This window comes from Argiope bruennichi, chromosome 10 (genome assembly GCF_947563725.1).
Source record: "Argiope bruennichi chromosome 10, qqArgBrue1.1, whole genome shotgun sequence".
Taxonomy (NCBI): Eukaryota; Metazoa; Arthropoda; class Arachnida; order Araneae; family Araneidae; genus Argiope; species Argiope bruennichi.
In genome coordinates, this window is record NC_079160.1 from 21,734,532 (window position 1) to 21,751,986 (window position 17,455).

The following is a 17,455-nucleotide window of genomic DNA, read 5'->3' on the forward strand; positions in this document are numbered from 1 at the left end:
AAAAAATAGTAATAAATATAACATAAATGGTGATAATTATGAATTATAAATACTCACATCGTAAAAAAAATTATTCAATATTTCTAAAAAATTATCCTATATACATTTACTTTCGATTATATACAAGAACCAGAAGGTAACTATAGTAAAAACCTTGGAAACAAAATATATTTCAACATCTTAAATAACTGATAAATGATGATTGTCCACAAGAGCAAGGGTTCTTTAAGAGATCTATGGGAAAACAAACTTCATTTGCATTTAAAAATATCTCTCTTTCATCAGAAATTTGAGCAGCGTACCATGCATACCTTATCTTATTAAAAATTGATGATGTACAATTGATCGAATTTTTACACTATCTTCGCAAGAATTTATTTCTTGATCATTTTCGATTTGTATACGCTTTCAACCATTTGCCTACGCATTCAATAAATTAACACCTGCTCTCTACTATTTCTTTTGATTACTGCAGTTGGGGATGTTTGCTTACATATTTAACAAATATAAGCTGATTCCTTCAATTTTTGATATAAATACAGCTCCGTTGAGTTAGAATTGATAATTTATTATTATTAAAATCCAAGAATTTGAAAATTGCTTGAAAATGATGCAAGCAAGTTAAATTATCTGTAGTCATCAATGTTATGTTTTTAATTATTTTTCCTTTAAACATTAAATTATAATTTAAGTATTAAAATAATAAACATTCATCCTTGCATAAAAATAAGTAGCATATTAATTAAAATTATCTGTAAATAGTTAAATTTAAATAATTTTATTTTGTTTAAAAATGCATCTGTATTTAAATTTTTTTAAATTTTAATATGTATTTTGATAATAAATACTTATTTTGGATGAAAAAAATTAAAAAGATATTAATTAAGAGTATTTGTAAATTTTTAATTGAATAAAAGTTATTAAAAAAGAAAAAAATTCCTTGCCAGTTTCGAACCCTAACCTTCCACATACGAGACGGTTACCTAGACAATCATACCATCGGGATCATTGGGACAGGAGTCAAGTTATCAGTATATAAGTTTTACCAAAAGTTTGAGGACAATTGTTTCGAAATTGACTGGCCATTGCCTTTTAATATTTTCATAACTGAACATTCTAAATGTATACTATCATGATACTAAATCTCATTCCGATCTCAGATTTTAACTCCATGCCCTCCCCTTGTAAGATAAACTAAATGAACCGAAATACAAATTTGTATCGTCTAAGAATAAAAGATTTTTGTACCAAAGCTTGAATTATAGGGTATTTCATAAAATTATCAGCTGCAATACACTTTTAAAGCTAATGATAATAAATGCACTATATAAGAATAATATAAAATGACAAGAGATTAAAAAACAAACAAACAACAACAAAAAAAAACAATATTACCTTACAGGCCGCCTTTGTTCTTTATGCACAACAGATTCAAAAAACTTTTGCCAGCAATCGCTGTGCATAACATGTCCACAAGTACTTGCATGCACTGCCCAAAAGAGATCCGCAGGCATTAAAAGAGGATCATAAATAGAAGCATCATGTAACTGACGTTTACGATTTTTAGACAAGATAGAAGATCTCTGGACAAATGCTGAAAGAACTAATGCTCTTCCTGAACAACTCAATTCCTGATCTTCTCGGCATAAAATACAAGTGTACATTTTTGTAGCAGGATTTTTCCAGTTAGAACTCCTTTTGAAACAAACAGGATCTTCTTCACACATTTCAGAAGAAATATCCATTGCAGATTTTGATAAACTGGAATCTTCAATTAAAGTTTCCTTAAACATGTCAGCATGCTCTTTAATAAAATTCTTTTGCATAGCTGACATCTGAGCCATGATTCTTGTTCTACGAGCAGCAGCCATTTCAGTTTTACGCTTACGATCTCTGGCAGAATTTCTACTGGTGCTTGTAGATGACGATGCAACATCAGCACCTTGCATTTTTTCATCATTCCGTTTATGAAGACTCTCAACATATTTGAATTTGTTAATAACCCAAGTAATAAGATCTTTCTGAGGTTCTCCACAGACATCAACTCGTGGGCATTTAAGGCATTCCTCCAATAAACCTAAAAATACTCGTTTATGAGCTTTGGCAGTAAAACAGAAAAAGGAAATTTCCTTATCTGATTTTAATGCACGTTCCTCTTCATGCAAAGCTAGACCCATCAGATGAAGAACTTTCTCCAGCTGTGTTTCAGAGAAAGCAGAAGAATGGAGATCTAGAGTTCTCCTAAGGACAATATCCATAACGTGAAGCAGAACATCACATTGCAGAATATTTGTGATAATTGCAAAACGAGGAGCGAATTTAGGAGGAACAGGAGGAGGACAGCAAACTTCTTCACAAAGTTGTTTTTTCCTTTTCATTTGGACCTCTTCTGCTTTAGATTGTTCTTCGCGAGTGTAGTGATAGTAAAAAGGATTGAAACATTTATAAAATTCAGGTTTCAGTTCATATTTACCCACTCCAGGACCATGAGCTTTTTTAAAATCAGCTACTTCATTTACAACAGTTTCCAAGGCAATATCAGAACAAGGATCTTTTGGTAAAAGTTTGAATAGTTGACTGTGAGGCATAGGTTCCATACAAAGAAGCTGAATTATTTCTTTCTTGACTTTTTCCGCTTCAGTAACTTCACCCAGATATGGTGTATATCTCTCAGATAAAATAATCAACACAAGGCTAAGAAATTCTTCAGCTACAGTTATAACTTGCCTTATATTATCTTCTTCAGGTTTACGAGCAGAGCCATCAAAGTGTTCATCAGCCCAATTCAGTAATCCATATTTGTAAATTAAATGTATAACAAATTCATTACTTTCAATCATTGATGCTGCTATCTGAAGCATTAATATATCCCTATCGTACATCTCATCCCGAAGCCGTACATTGTGATAAAAATACACTTGATTAAGCAAAGAATATCCATTTCTTCGCCACATACCTGCCCTAAATTGAGCCAACATAACTAAAGTTCGAAGAGGAAGTTCCATCAACTGTTCAGGACTAGGTCTTTCTACATTTTCAATAATGAAATTTGAATCCTGATAAGTCAAATTAAATTGTCCTAATCGCAATAAGAGACCAGCCATGAAACGAACCAAGGGAAGGTGAATCGAAACAGGATCAATTGCAACATCATATTCAATGCAAGAAGCTGAGTGATCGGCTAATTCTACTCCAATAAAATTACATTTTGGTTGTGAGGATTCAAAATGCCTGATATTAGATCTAAGAGTTTTTACAAAAACTGAATAATCACTGCAACACATTCTCAACAATAATGTAGCTATAGGTGCTACTTTTAATTGGAGATTTATTCCACTTTCCCATTCAGCTTCATATTCAACATGTTGTCCTACTTGCCGGACAACAGGATCCATATCTTGCATCATTTCTAACAATTCAAAGAAATTTTTCATACCACAGTAAATATTTTTTCGTAATGCATCATTCCACTGAGGTGGAACAACTGCAACAATGTAGCTGAGATCATACAGCATATATTGTGCTCTTCTGAAAGGACCATTACTCAAATTTCTTTGAAAATAAAGCTTTTTTGCAGCATTTACATGGTTCCTTTTACATTCTGAAATGAAAGTTCTTAAGACAACACTCATTGCATCATGTTCCTGAATAAGGAAATGAGCCAGAGTAGGCACTGTAAATATTTGTACAGATAGAGAAGTCACTGATATAGAATGGTCATGGTCATCTGCTATGAATTCCTTCATCAAAGTTGGGTAAGCTAAAATAAAAGCTTTGGCAAAAACCTTTTTGCATTTCATGTCCATCAACATCCCTGTGATAAATAACTGATGCCACTGATTGCGGGCTGTTTTCCATAGATTAGTATCTGCACACATCACACTTTCTAGCAGATTATCTTGTAGAATTTCTTCAGTTAAAACATGGCAGAAACCTAAAATAAAATGATCTAAGTGAAGTGATTGATATATATATATATACAAATTATATTTTATAAAACAACTATTTCTAGACAATATGGTAGCTCAGAAGCAATGATGAAATATATGCATAGGCTAAAATTGTTTATCAAGATAAAAGTTTCAGTAAATTATAATTTAATGAAGGATTCCTATTATAATATTTGAAAAATTATTTTCAACATAGGTGAGCTGCCAAATGGATGCACACAAGGATAATTAATTTCCAGAAACTAAAAAACAAGCCAGCAAAAGCAGAAAAAAACACTGAAATTTTAAATTCATAAATGAAAATCACACATCATTCAAATCTAAATTATTTCTTTTCCCCATCAATAAAGAAAAATAAATGATACTGAAGATATAAGCTTAATTTTTACTATAATTATTAATTAATTAATAAGAAATTTTAAGTCTTAGTAATAATAATTCAATATAATTTGAGGGAGTTGTATTTCAGATAACAACCAAAATATTTTCATAATAGAGTATGGCTTATTAAATTACTTTTCATTGAAATTGAAAGAATAAAATCTCTTATGACTTTTATATATGCAAATCTAAAAAAACCAGAAGGCACAGTAAACAAAAAACTGAAATATATCTTATTCTATATGTTGAAGTCTGAATATACATTTTTTTTTTTACCTTTATTTAGTGATATAATAGTCTGTAACCAACTGAGCAGTTTCAGAGCAAATGTTTGATGAGCAATAATTTCTGTATGCATGACAGAAACTTTGAGTTTGCTAGCAAGTCTTGAAGTAACCCTTTCGATGTAGTGTCGAATTTGATTACACTCTGCAAATGTAGAGCATTTGACAATACTTCTTCCTTCTCGATCAATTGTAGTAGCATAATCAATAGCAACTTTTTTACTGCAATTTATTGCTTTGGTTAAGGTGTCTATAACCTAAAGAGGTAAAATACAAATGATTTAATTAATCATATAAGCAGGATATAAGGCACAGATATTTTATCAATATAAATACCAACTAGCTGTTTTTGATGTTTAGATATTTATCTACCAAATTAATGACTTAATAATATCAATCAACTGTGACAAATTGTTTTTTTTTTTTATTAACCCAAATATAAGTGCTACCTAAAATTATACTTAAACAACAACAACAGTATTTTGATTAATTAGCTATGCATGCAAAGTGATAAAATCAATCCAGTTGTTGAGGCTGAAGGTTGTGAACAGGTTTTGTTTTGCTATATTTCTTGAAAATAGTGGGAGGAAGGAAGCAGTTGATTATCAATGATATATTCAAATGTCACAATTCTTTCAAATGAAGCAAAAACTGGCAAAATCTACACAGTAATTAGAGCCGGCTGACTCCATCATGATTATTCCTAAAGATAATGCAGTGTAGTTATGCTTTTGAGATTTCTCTCAAAAATGAATGATGGTAAATAAGGGATGAAGGATCAACGAGGAAATATCTAGGGGTTATAAGCTGTCATCTCTATTATTAATGAAGATAAATATGTGTCTGTGTTAGTACTCTACAGACCAGATAATTTAACCTCAAGGTAGGGGGAAAAAATGGCACATAATTGTTTGGAAGATGAGAATTTACACTTTATAGTCATTTTCTGAATTTTCAATTAGAACTTTATTTAATTAAAAATTAAGGTGAATTTAAAGATCTCTTCTAATATCTTCTGAATATATTATTAAATGAAAATGATATTTATGTCATTCCAAAGTTTAATATATTATTTTTTTAACTATACCAATTTAATATTCAAGCAAATTTTCTAATTTTTGGCAATTATTATTTATTTAGTTTCTTAGCTTTGAATTACAGATTGTAGATAATTGTTGACTTGAAACTATTTTCATTGTTTCATCAAATATTTAACAGCAGGATTTTTTTCCATCATTGAAAGCTAAGGAAGAAGCATCTTGTTTAATATCTGTGTAGTTCACAAGAACAAAAAGTGAATTTGTAATATTGTGAACGAAAAGAAATGAACTGGATATTTACATTTTTAATGGCACTATGATGTTACGAGTCTAGTCTCTATTAAGAATATTCATGCACACAATGAACACAAAACACACATAAGACTATTAAAACTAAATGGTTTTAATGTTGGAAAATTTAATGGTATCTTTGAGATGAAATTATGTCTAAATAGCTTAACTGAAATTAACTATAACCAATATTTCTGGTGAATCAGCTAGTTGTCAAATAAAATTGGTATAAAATGATTATTTTGGGGAGAGGGGAGAGTTTCCTATTTATTTTACATGTATATAGGTATTATTCCTATATTTTTAATGTACATAAAATAAAATTAACGAATTAAATTTCATTAAAATACACAAATAAGATATAAAATATGACATTTTACATCTATCAAAGACATATTGCAATGTTTTTATAACTAATATTCAAGTTACATTTTGTATTGCATCCCATCTATGTGCTACAGAAAAGATGCTCTATGTGGTGAGTGGAAGACCTGTTAAATAAAAAAGATCGCTGACAAAATATTGATGATATTTTGCACTCCTTTCATTAAAATATAAGAAACACATATAAAAAAGCAATGCAACAAATGAGATATGTGAAGGTATACACCTTAATGTTATAACATTAAGAACTGATAATCTTAAATTGTTTACAGAGCTAAATTAAATCTTCAAGCAGATTTCCGTTACTTTATAAGAAAAACAAAAATCTGGGATATTTCTAAAATGTTTCGGCATGCTTTAGAATACTAGATTTTGTTAGAAAAGCTAGTTTGGAATATTTTTGACATAATTTCAATATCAAATTTATTGCCATTATTTTGAAATTCATTAAACAATTCAAAAAGAATAAATCAAAAATATTTTTTAAATACATTTTTGTGATACAGTATTATAGTGTTTGGTAAGCAGTTACTACACAAAAATGAATTTAGCTATTTTTTCTTTTTTATTCTTTTAAAATTCAATAAACATATAAAAAAGAATATATCACAGAAAGAGCTATAACTTTAAAGTAAATAATAAACATGTATGCAATATCATGAAATTGAGCTTTTCAAAGAAAATAGCTTAAATAAATGTTCAATATATCACATTTAATTAAAATCCTACATTATAAAATACTCCACAAAAAATTTATTGCATTTTTGATATTTGAACAATGACTACAATTATATACAAATACATTTAATGAAAAAATTTATTACAGAATTGCAAATAAGACTCACCTGCTCATATGTGTGTGTTTCATCGTTGTATAGAATAGTACAATAAGTATCAGAGCTATCACTTCCATCTGCTGTTTGCCAAGGAAATATTAAATCAGATGGAAGATCTACAGGTTGTTCCCAGGTAAGCATAACATGACAATATTTCAGAACTGTTTTTAACACTAAACGAAAGCGCTCCACAAGATCTGGAGATAATTTTTCCAAAGGATTTGCATCTTCACTAGTCTAATGATAAATAAAACACATATAAATTAAAATATATGCGATAAAAATAATTTTCTGAAATAAACCTATTCAGCAATTAATAAATATTTTAGCAAAATAATTTAATGGCTAAGATAATGACACTAACAGACAAGCAGCTCAATTTAAAGGCCAATAATAATTTATAAATGTCTATCATGAATGTCTAACACAATTTATATCTTTGCACTAATTTGTAAATTTCACATTTTATAGCAACAATTTTTAGAAACTTACAATTTTCAGAACAGTAAAGAATGGAATAAATGTATTGCACAAACTTAAATGGAATAAAAACATTATACAAGCTTTAGAAACATCCGACTGACATTTTTCAATTACAATACCATATAAAAGAAATATAAAGTAATGCTATCCTTACATCACCATAAAAAGAAATGACATCTGAATTAAAAATGAAATATTCTAGAATAACAGCTTCCTCCAACTCTCCTTTCCTGCACATTCTTTAATCTCTTAATTTTTTTTAAAATTCACTATAATTTATCAATTACAGAACAATTTTCACTACCTCTTTTCTCTAAAATATTTAATAGAAATAGAAAAATGAGTGATATAACAAAGAACATAGAATGCTCAAATGACTAATTAAAGACAAAGTAAAATAATTTGATAAAATTTATTGGAGAGTTTTATAATAAAGTAAGACATTTTCCTAGTATTCTAATCTCACTAATAATGAAAGGCTTCATAAACACTTGGCATAAGTCTTTCTTAGAACTAACAATTCTGGAAATAAACTGCCCTTCAAAAAAAAAAAAAAAAAAAAAATGCATATTTGTTTTTAAAGGATTAAAAATTATAGAAAGATAAGGTACTTATTTATATCATAAAGCACTTCTAAAAGCACTTTTTAAATAGAATTTAAGAAATAATTTAACATGTATCAAAATAGTCTTCATAAATTAAATTATCATTCTCTTTTCTTCTAAAAAAAATGTTAAATTTAAGATAAAGTTAATTTTTTTTCCTTGCTTGTTTATAGAACCTTTTATGTTGGTATTTGATAATTTTTTTAAAAAATTTTTAATTACAGCAAAAACAAATTAGAAAAAAAAAATGTATTCTTTTATCAAGTTCATAGAATATCAATAATTTTATCAATATATACATTTTGCATATTAGAAAATAATTTTTATTTTAAGCTGAAACTAGTTATCTAACACTTATTATTTTTTTTCGCTAACTAAGAAATGACTCGTATATTCTGAATACATTAAATATTAAATAATTCACTTTAAGCTTATTAACTAAAAATTTTGAATATCTTTGAAATGAGGTTTCAAAGAATATATTAATGAAAGAAAATCTGTAATTTAAGGTAAAATTATTTTAGGCAGAACACAAAGATTAGCTGAACTTTAAGCTTACATATATAAAATTTTAATTTATAATGTTTAGAATTTCATAAACACAAGAATAATGTTAAAAACAAAGTTTGAAGTTTACTTAAAAACAAATACAATTATTCAATACTGTAGTAGGTACTGTTTTAAAAAGTGCTATTTGAATTCAAACCTGAGATTTGCCATGATGATTATTGCAAAAACTGTAGTACTTCCAAGCTTCTTCATCACCACAATCACAATAGCCCCCACCTCCACTTGTGCTCATTTTGTAGCGATGATTTCTATGTTCACTACAAATATAAACATATAAAAACAATGATTATTTTACAGAAAACTATATGAAACATACATTAATCAGTTCAGTTTCTCTTCCACTATCTTTAAAAATAAATAAAAAATAAAGACATATTTTAGTTTAATGCTCGTAGAATTCACTAGAATATTCTAGTTAGATTCTTTTACTCAATTTATCTCCATAACATTGCAGTATCAAAGACAAATAACTAATATTAATTAACATCCAATAAAAATGATTTTTGAATCAGAGTTAGTTTAGCATAACAAAGAGAGACATTACTTGAATTTATTGGCAACTAAATCTTGCTTATTATTAATCTTATTAAAAAAACATTCTTTCAGATCAAACATTTTTATATAATCTTAATTATTTTTGAAATTTCATAAGTTTATTTATTTTATTTGTATCATAATATATTCTTTACTCAGCCATGAAGAAAAATACTCATTACATATTAATTTTTTTAATAAAAATTCATACATTATTTTTATATTTTTCATAGATTACAAAAAATTGTGAAGTTTGAAGTATTAACACACTGTTTTAATTTGATATAAGTTAATTTATATTATAACTAGACTCTAGATCTCTACCTTTGTCTGCATCTATTTGTTGTATGTATGTATGTATGGGTGAAAAAAGAAAATGTATATACTTCTATGTCGTACATTTCTTACGAAATTACATAACCTCAATACCCTAACTTATTACTATTCTAAAATATCTGGTATTTTTAATTTTAATGTTTAACTAATACAAGTAAAAGCTTGAGTTCCCAATCTAGGATAAGGCTACATATAATTAATTGAATGCAAGAGAAATATGGGATTTCCAGTTTTCATAGAAGCATTTTTAAGAATTCAAATTTTATATTAAAAGTTCAACAATGTCAGGAAAAGGCATCCTAAAGAACTTTTAGTTTAAGATACTTAATAATTATTTTTTCTTAATGTATCTACTGACTGGGATCTCTCTTCAGTAAGAAGGGTTGTCAGCCCTAATGACAAAAAAGAAAAACAAACCAAAGTTAGTATATGTATCAAATTTTCTGCGATCAAAGTTAGCATACCTTAAAAATGTTTTGTCTAAGTTTTTGCTATAGTTAAAAGTTTCTTGTACGAGTGAATATTTCAAACAATGCACGGATATTATATATGTTACTAAAAGGACAATAAGGATTGTCATAAATTCCAAACTAATAATAATAGGATCTGACAATTATCTGGGTAATTATATGTTATCATATTCTTTCTTATTTTTCAGCCACATAGGGTGAAATAAAAGGAAGATATATCTCATAGTTTCCTGGCACTTGCTATTTTGATATATAATATGAAGTAAGTTTCTGGGAACATTTGATAATAACTTCAATAGTAATCTATTAAATGCATGGATTGGAATCACTAACTTTTTATTTGTTTGCAGAATTTGCCATTTTATTCCAAAAAATATTTGAAAATGTCATTGAGTCCAAACTTAAATGATCTTATGGTTTAGTTTTGTTCTGTTTAAGATTTTCTTGGCTATTCTATGAAAAAAACTCTTGGTGATTTGAAAGACAAAGAAACTACCTAGAAAACTAATTTTTTTTTCTACCTCAAACAGAGATTTCATCAGACTTGATAGTTTGATACAACTACAGTTATGAAGATGAAATGAATTCAATAAGGAAAAAATAATAAGGTTTTATAATGATACTAAAACAGAATTTCAGTAATAAAAATAATTTAGATAACCCACAAGAGAATATTTTTTATGGGATTAGATGCAATGTGAGCACTGGGAAAACCATCACACATATTTTTGTCTTTTTATAGATTTTATTATCTGCATTCATAAGCATCTAGGAACTTTGATATAGACTGAAATTTTAGAAAGCACTATATACATACATACATACAGACACAGAGAGAGACAGAGAGAGAGAGAGAGAGTAACGTAAGCTAAAATATTGAGAAAAAAAATTAACAAAGGTTCTATAGTCAAGTAAAAATAAATGTTTTGGGAACAATAAATAGTTAAATATTAAATGAATGAAAATACAGATAAAATTTTAAGATGATTACATTTTATAAGCATAAAACAGTTTTCAATTAGAAATTAAGTAATGAGTTATCAAATATTAACATCAAACTTAGAAAGCGAAAATAAATGTCAAATGTCTTCATACTCTTTTATTATTCTATAATTTTTTCAATTCTCAAATCAAACCTCCTCTTGGATAAGAAGATATAGTTTCAAGCAAAATTAAGTTTATCATCTAATATTAGAATAGGTAAAATTTTCTAGCAACATGTGTCGGACATTGTATGATAATTTCTGTATTTCTAGAATTGATTTTAATATTTATATAATTAGCAACAATGTTCTTCCCAAAGTTTTCTCGCTTATTCTTTAATTAAGGCATTGTTTCACCACCTTATATAAAATTATGGTTCATGTGTAAGACTGCAAAAGACTTGCATGGTATTAGCGAACTTACAAAATATAAGTCTTTGACATGAATCTAACCTTTTTACTGAATCTATTATACAAATGTGTATTTTTAATGTTTTTTTTTCAACTAAATGAAAAATTAAAATTTGACATGGGACTGTAGTTGTAGTCACATGAAAGTGTACAGTATTTCAGAAATTAAAGTCATTCTATTTATGAGTATTTGTGTTTACATGCATGCAAAAGTAGACAATCAGCTCTTTAACAGTTTTGGTTCAAACTTTGATATAAAACTATATTTTAGATTATAAATCTAATTTTAACTTTCTACATTTTGGAATAATCGAGTTAATGTGTAATCAAAAAACCAGCCAGAGTCTCTGAGAATGGATTTTGTTTAAAATTTGACAGAAATCTACAAACCTGATTTGGATGTTCATTAATCTGAGTTAACGTGTTCATACATAGATAGACATACATAATATCAATAATGTCTTTTTTAGACTCGGAAAGGCCTAAAATGAGGAGATTTGTTAACATCTGGAGTTCAAAATTTTTTTGATGACTACTATATTTCCTTTATACTTTAAACAAGAGAAAGTAAAAGTAAAAAATTATCATATTAATTAATTTATTACCATAATAGTTCTTTCAATAGATTTTTTTAATAATAGAAACTAATGGATTATAAGAATCATAAACATAATACACTATGCATGTACATAAAAGAAACCCTTATAAAATTCATTTTTTTTATAGGAGATATTTTCATTTCTTTAACAAATAAATTATCTATACATAACCATTGCTTTTCAAAAGATTCAGTTTTGTCAGGAACAAGTCAATAAAAGTAATATTTAAATTCTAAACAATATCTTAGTAAGAGTTAAAAAAAAAAAAAAACATTCGCTTAATTGAACAATTCACAAAGTATTCGGCAAAAAGAGCAGCAAATAGGTTCATGTTACATTTGTAATTGATAGAAGATAACTCCACCTACATCTGGATTTATTTTATCTCTTGAGATGTTTCCTTTTAACAGGGTGCATAGTGCCAAACTGTTGCAAAAATTAAGTACTTTTAAGCACCTTAGCCCCAAAAATTAAGCACATTTATATAAGTATGCATACATAAACTGCGTATTCTTCAAACATAGTATTTTTTTTTCCTGTTTTATAATAATGCATAGTTTTTATTAAAAAATAATATTAAAAATTAATTTTAAATGCTTTTTTTTAATTTTAATATTTATTTCTGTATTTGCACATTTTGTATTGTAAAATTATGCCATTTTGGATTTAACAAAAGCACAGAAATGATCACAAAAATGAAAAATACAATATTAACCCCAAAAAAATTAAGCCAACTATTATAATATTAACAATAAAGATCTGTGAGCTTTTTCAACATCTTATCAAATTGAAATGAAATATTAAATAGATACAATATTTCTGAAAATGTCGATAATGATATAGACACTCAGCACGACCACAAATGTTTTATTTTTATATAAGCAATAACAATTAAGATCCAACATGGCTGGGATGGAAAAAGTAAATTTCTCCCTGCATTGACTCATTCTATTAAGTAATTTTATTTGAAATCTTATAAAGCTGAGAACTAAAGCATTCCTATGGTTACCATAATACAACTGCAAAAACTGCTATGAAATTGATGATAGAACAATGCCATGTTCTAAATAAGTTTTTAAAATCATTTTTAATAGGAATAATAGCAGAATTCACAAATTATCAGACTAAAAAGGAACTATCTTATCGCCTCTTATTTCTAAAGTGTAGTAAAAGTCTTTTTTGATCATTTAACGTTCTTAAAATTTAAGGAAAACCTGCTTTTTAACCTATAAGAATATAAAATGAAGAAATGAAATGTTTTAGCAAGTCCCAGTTTTCATAAATAACGAACAAATTTATAAAGTAAAAAGCTCTGCAATTAGAAATAAAACGGAAATAAATCAGCTAGAGTGTCTCCCCAAAACTTTCTCGCATATTGTCAGGAAATGCTTTGTGTCACATTGGTATACAATAGTTGCAGAATAACACTAAGCGTGAATTAAATATTTTTACTGATTCTATCGTGTGATCATTGGCAAGTTTTTTGGGATTAATCTCTGGCATGTGTTTGAAAGTTTCTGAAAGTGTCACACATTCTTCCCAATTGATTAAAAACAAAAATTGATTGAAATCTACACTTATAGTCACAAAATTACATACCAAATTTGATATATTTAAGAAGTTACTACAATTTTGAGCTATTGCATTTACATACTTCTGAAGTTACAGACTGACATGCAATAAGTTCCTTGTTGGATTTGGCTCAATATTTGATAGATCTTTAAAGATTAGATTTTAAATCTGTGTGTCAAATTTTAACTATCTAGCTTTTTTTGTTTTGTAGTTACCATGCTAATGCTTATAATTGAACACTCGGACAGACAAGATTTCCTTTAAACGAATGTTGTTGAAAATTTGTTGGAATTCTACAAGTTTGGTGTGATGACTGTATACCAAATTTCATCCATCTAACTCAAAGTGCTTTTTGTTATCTTTGCCATAGACTGACATTTTCCGAAAATGTGTTTTTGAATAAAAAAAAGTATGAAACGTAGACATTCATTAAAATCTCGAGTTTGAATTTTTTTTACATTTGTAATATTTTCTCCAAATTTTGTACATGAGAAAGTAAAAATCCCAACTGAAGCATTTTTTTAAAAAGTCTTTCTTGAAGCCAACGTGGGACAATATAACACAATGCTTCAAAATTTAACAAAACAAATCAAATCCAAAATTTTATTAAATGAAAATTCTTTAAAATTTTTTAAGTTTAAATAAAAGCAAAGGAAATATATTTTTTTCTTTTCTTTTACTACAATTTTATCAGTTGCAGAATAATGCGATTTAATGATTCGAAGAAGCAATATCATTTTGAATTTCATTATAATTAAAATCTTTGTTATAAACTGTAACCAAACTGATTTCTCAGAAATTACCTTTTAAAATGGTGTTAAAACAATAATATGCTTCGGCATTATGATGAAAACACATTAAAATTCTATTTTTTAATAAAACAAATTAAAAGTTTGGGAAATCTGAACTTAGTGTGCCTCTAATGCCCAAAAAATAACTTTCCAAATTTCATGCTTCTAAATTTCAATGGCTTTATGCTGGGCATTGCTCAGGACAAGACTTTATATATAAAGAGACATTACATTGAACAAAAAATTAATTCTACCAGTTATAAATAGAAGAAGAAAAAAACAACATAAAAAGATAAAATCTATATCCTGGAAAAAAAAAAATAATGTAAAATAACCTTTTTTTTTTTATTTCTTTAAAATTACTAAAGTACCAGATCCACACAGTTTTTTCCCCCCCTGAATCAAAACAAATTTGGCAAGATTAGTTTATCAAATAAAAATCTTCAATGGACATTCAAGATACCACGATCATTGAAAATTTAAGGCTTCAAGTTAAAATTTCATCATACCAGATTTTACGCGATTGACTAATGTAATTCAATACCACAATTAAATACAATTCGATATAGTACAGCTAAATACCTGTAGTAGGTCTTTTAAGCGATTGCTCAAAAACGACATATTAATGAGAATGTTGATCGAATATGTTAGTGTTTTTAAACCAGCCTTTCCCATTTTCGATATATCGTTTGGCGCCTCAAATTCATTCTGCTTTTTCATATTTTCCTTTGATCGGATCATATCGCATATTCATTAAAAACACATAAAAATTTAAATATATACTTAATAGGAATAACTTAAATAAATTATTCAACACCTAAAACAATAAAAATTGAAATATTTTTCGATTCACAATAAGTATGACATAGTACGCATTTCGTACTGCACCTTCCAAATAACTATTCCAGTAATTTAATAAATGGCAATGCACATTGTTGAAGAAAAAAAAGTAAGCAAAAAAAAAAAAAAAAATGGGAAAAGAAAAAGTATTATTAAGCATTATCTCGATATGTGCTGGAACCAACACCTCCTAAAGTGCAGGAGAAGAAAGTAGAGTACATTAAAAACAAAACAAAACGAAAATTTTTCTTCATCTTCACGAGAAAATTAAGCACTTTTTAAGGACCTCTTCTAAAAATTGAGCACTTTTAAGGTGCTTAAAAATGGTTTTCAAATTAAGCACTTTTCATACGCACCCTGTTTAATATTCAGTCCTTTGTGAGGGCAAAAAATGTTTTTTAGAAGCTATCTTCACTTAACATTTGAATTATGAATCTATTTCTCGCTTTTTATGGTTTTTCTAATTGACCATAAGCAAACTAAATAAAGATGAGATTGAAAATTTCTGTTTCTCAACTAAAAAAGATAATATGAGATTATAAATAGTTATATTAAAAATAATACACTACCTATGAGTGAAGCAATCTACACAAAGGACACAAGTGGGATCAAGGCCACATTCTCTACATGAATAGGTAGGTTCACCAGACTTAAAGACTTTTCCACATAATGAAGGAGTGTCATTGAGCATCTTCAAGTCTTCAAACACTTGAGCAGTATTTTTACTGCCACATATGAACTGCTCCAAAGGAGTGAAGATAACACTCTCATCTCCTGGTGTAGCAGCTTTTGGGTTGTATATTATGGGAACATTCTTCACCCAGAATTCTTTGAATTCAGCATCAGTCAATGATTTTCCTTCAAATTTTTTGCTCCATATATATACCAGGTCATTGTCAAATGACCTGACTTGTGGCACAAGACTTGGATCTAAATCTGTCATTATAACTTCATAAAACTGAATCTGAAATAAGAAAGCTATAAGTAAATATAACAAAAAATACAACACTAAAACATTTTTTTAAACATGTTTCAATGCATGTAATAATTTTTAAGGCCATAAAAATAATTGATTTTCATATTTTATTTTAAGCACAAATTTCACATAACTTTGTTGCTAATAAAAACAAAAAGAAATAGTCATATTAGCCTACTCAGTATATAAAATAACATTAATAAAAATGATAAAAAATTTTATACCTAAAATAAAATATGTTAAGAATCAAATGAAAATAAATAGAATTTAGATGCAGCATGTGTCAAACATAAGACAACAACCTTTAAATTAATTATCCATAATTTTATCATATATATATATATATACATCATGCCCTATACGATTATCATTTCTAAACCTTGATTACATAAAATGCTATTTATCAATACAAAAAATAAAAGACAATAATGCAGAAATTAGCCCTAGAAATAAACCTGTAATTCTCTACATTGGCAATTCAAAATGATGCTGCAATTACAATCAATATGAAAAATGACCAAATTCACTAATTTTTGCTTCAATTTCTCAAAATAAAATTTAAAATCAATTTAACTTGAGAAAATATTGCAATCAACTCAGTGATCACAAGTTCATTGTTCATATGTTCGTGCGTAATTCCTCACAGCTTTTAGATTTAATTAGTTTCAAATATCCACAGATCAATTAACAAAGTCTACGTACAGCGGAGAACCCTCAAGACAACTGAAATACAAAGGATCCAAACATAGTAAATTTGCAGCATTATTTCGACCTGTTTGTCATTAATAATTGCTCGGCATGATGGTACACAAATAACAATTAAGAGTAATTTATAGTACACTGTTAAAACCAAAATATTCACAAAATAATAAACAAAAATATTTAACTTACTTAATGTATAATTACATGTTATGTGTACGTTCTTGATGATTCTAAAATTAACTTTCTTCGAACTCTCATTCAATTTTCTTGAATTCACTTTACATTACTGAAAGTACAGAAAATCGCATCTTTTTTTTTAAGCGCATGCGCAAGCATCAATTCTGCTAATGCATGATTTGAGGCAAATACAAAAATTTTTTACCAATTTTCTTGAAATAAATTAGAGAAAAAAACATA

The 17,455-nt window shown here is 27.4% G+C and overlaps 1 protein-coding gene across 1 annotated transcript in view; it reads right to left on the reverse strand.

Annotated features, from left to right (window-relative positions):
- The window catches only part of LOC129988947 (E3 ubiquitin-protein ligase UBR2-like), a 29,203-nt gene extending 11,840 nt beyond the window's left edge, over window positions 1–17,363 (reverse strand). The window contains exons 1-6 of the mRNA XM_056097239.1: window positions 17,228–17,363; window positions 15,930–16,324; window positions 8,961–9,081; window positions 7,176–7,403; window positions 4,608–4,872; window positions 1,396–3,934 (exon numbers count right to left, since the gene is read on the reverse strand). Coding sequence (XP_055953214.1) covers window positions 1,396–3,934; window positions 4,608–4,872; window positions 7,176–7,403; window positions 8,961–9,081; window positions 15,930–16,303 — 3,527 coding nt within the window. The 5' untranslated portion in view covers window positions 16,304–16,324; window positions 17,228–17,363. The remainder of the gene's footprint in view (window positions 1–1,395; window positions 3,935–4,607; window positions 4,873–7,175; window positions 7,404–8,960; window positions 9,082–15,929; window positions 16,325–17,227) is intronic.
- Between the last annotated feature and the right edge of the window lie 92 nt (window positions 17,364–17,455).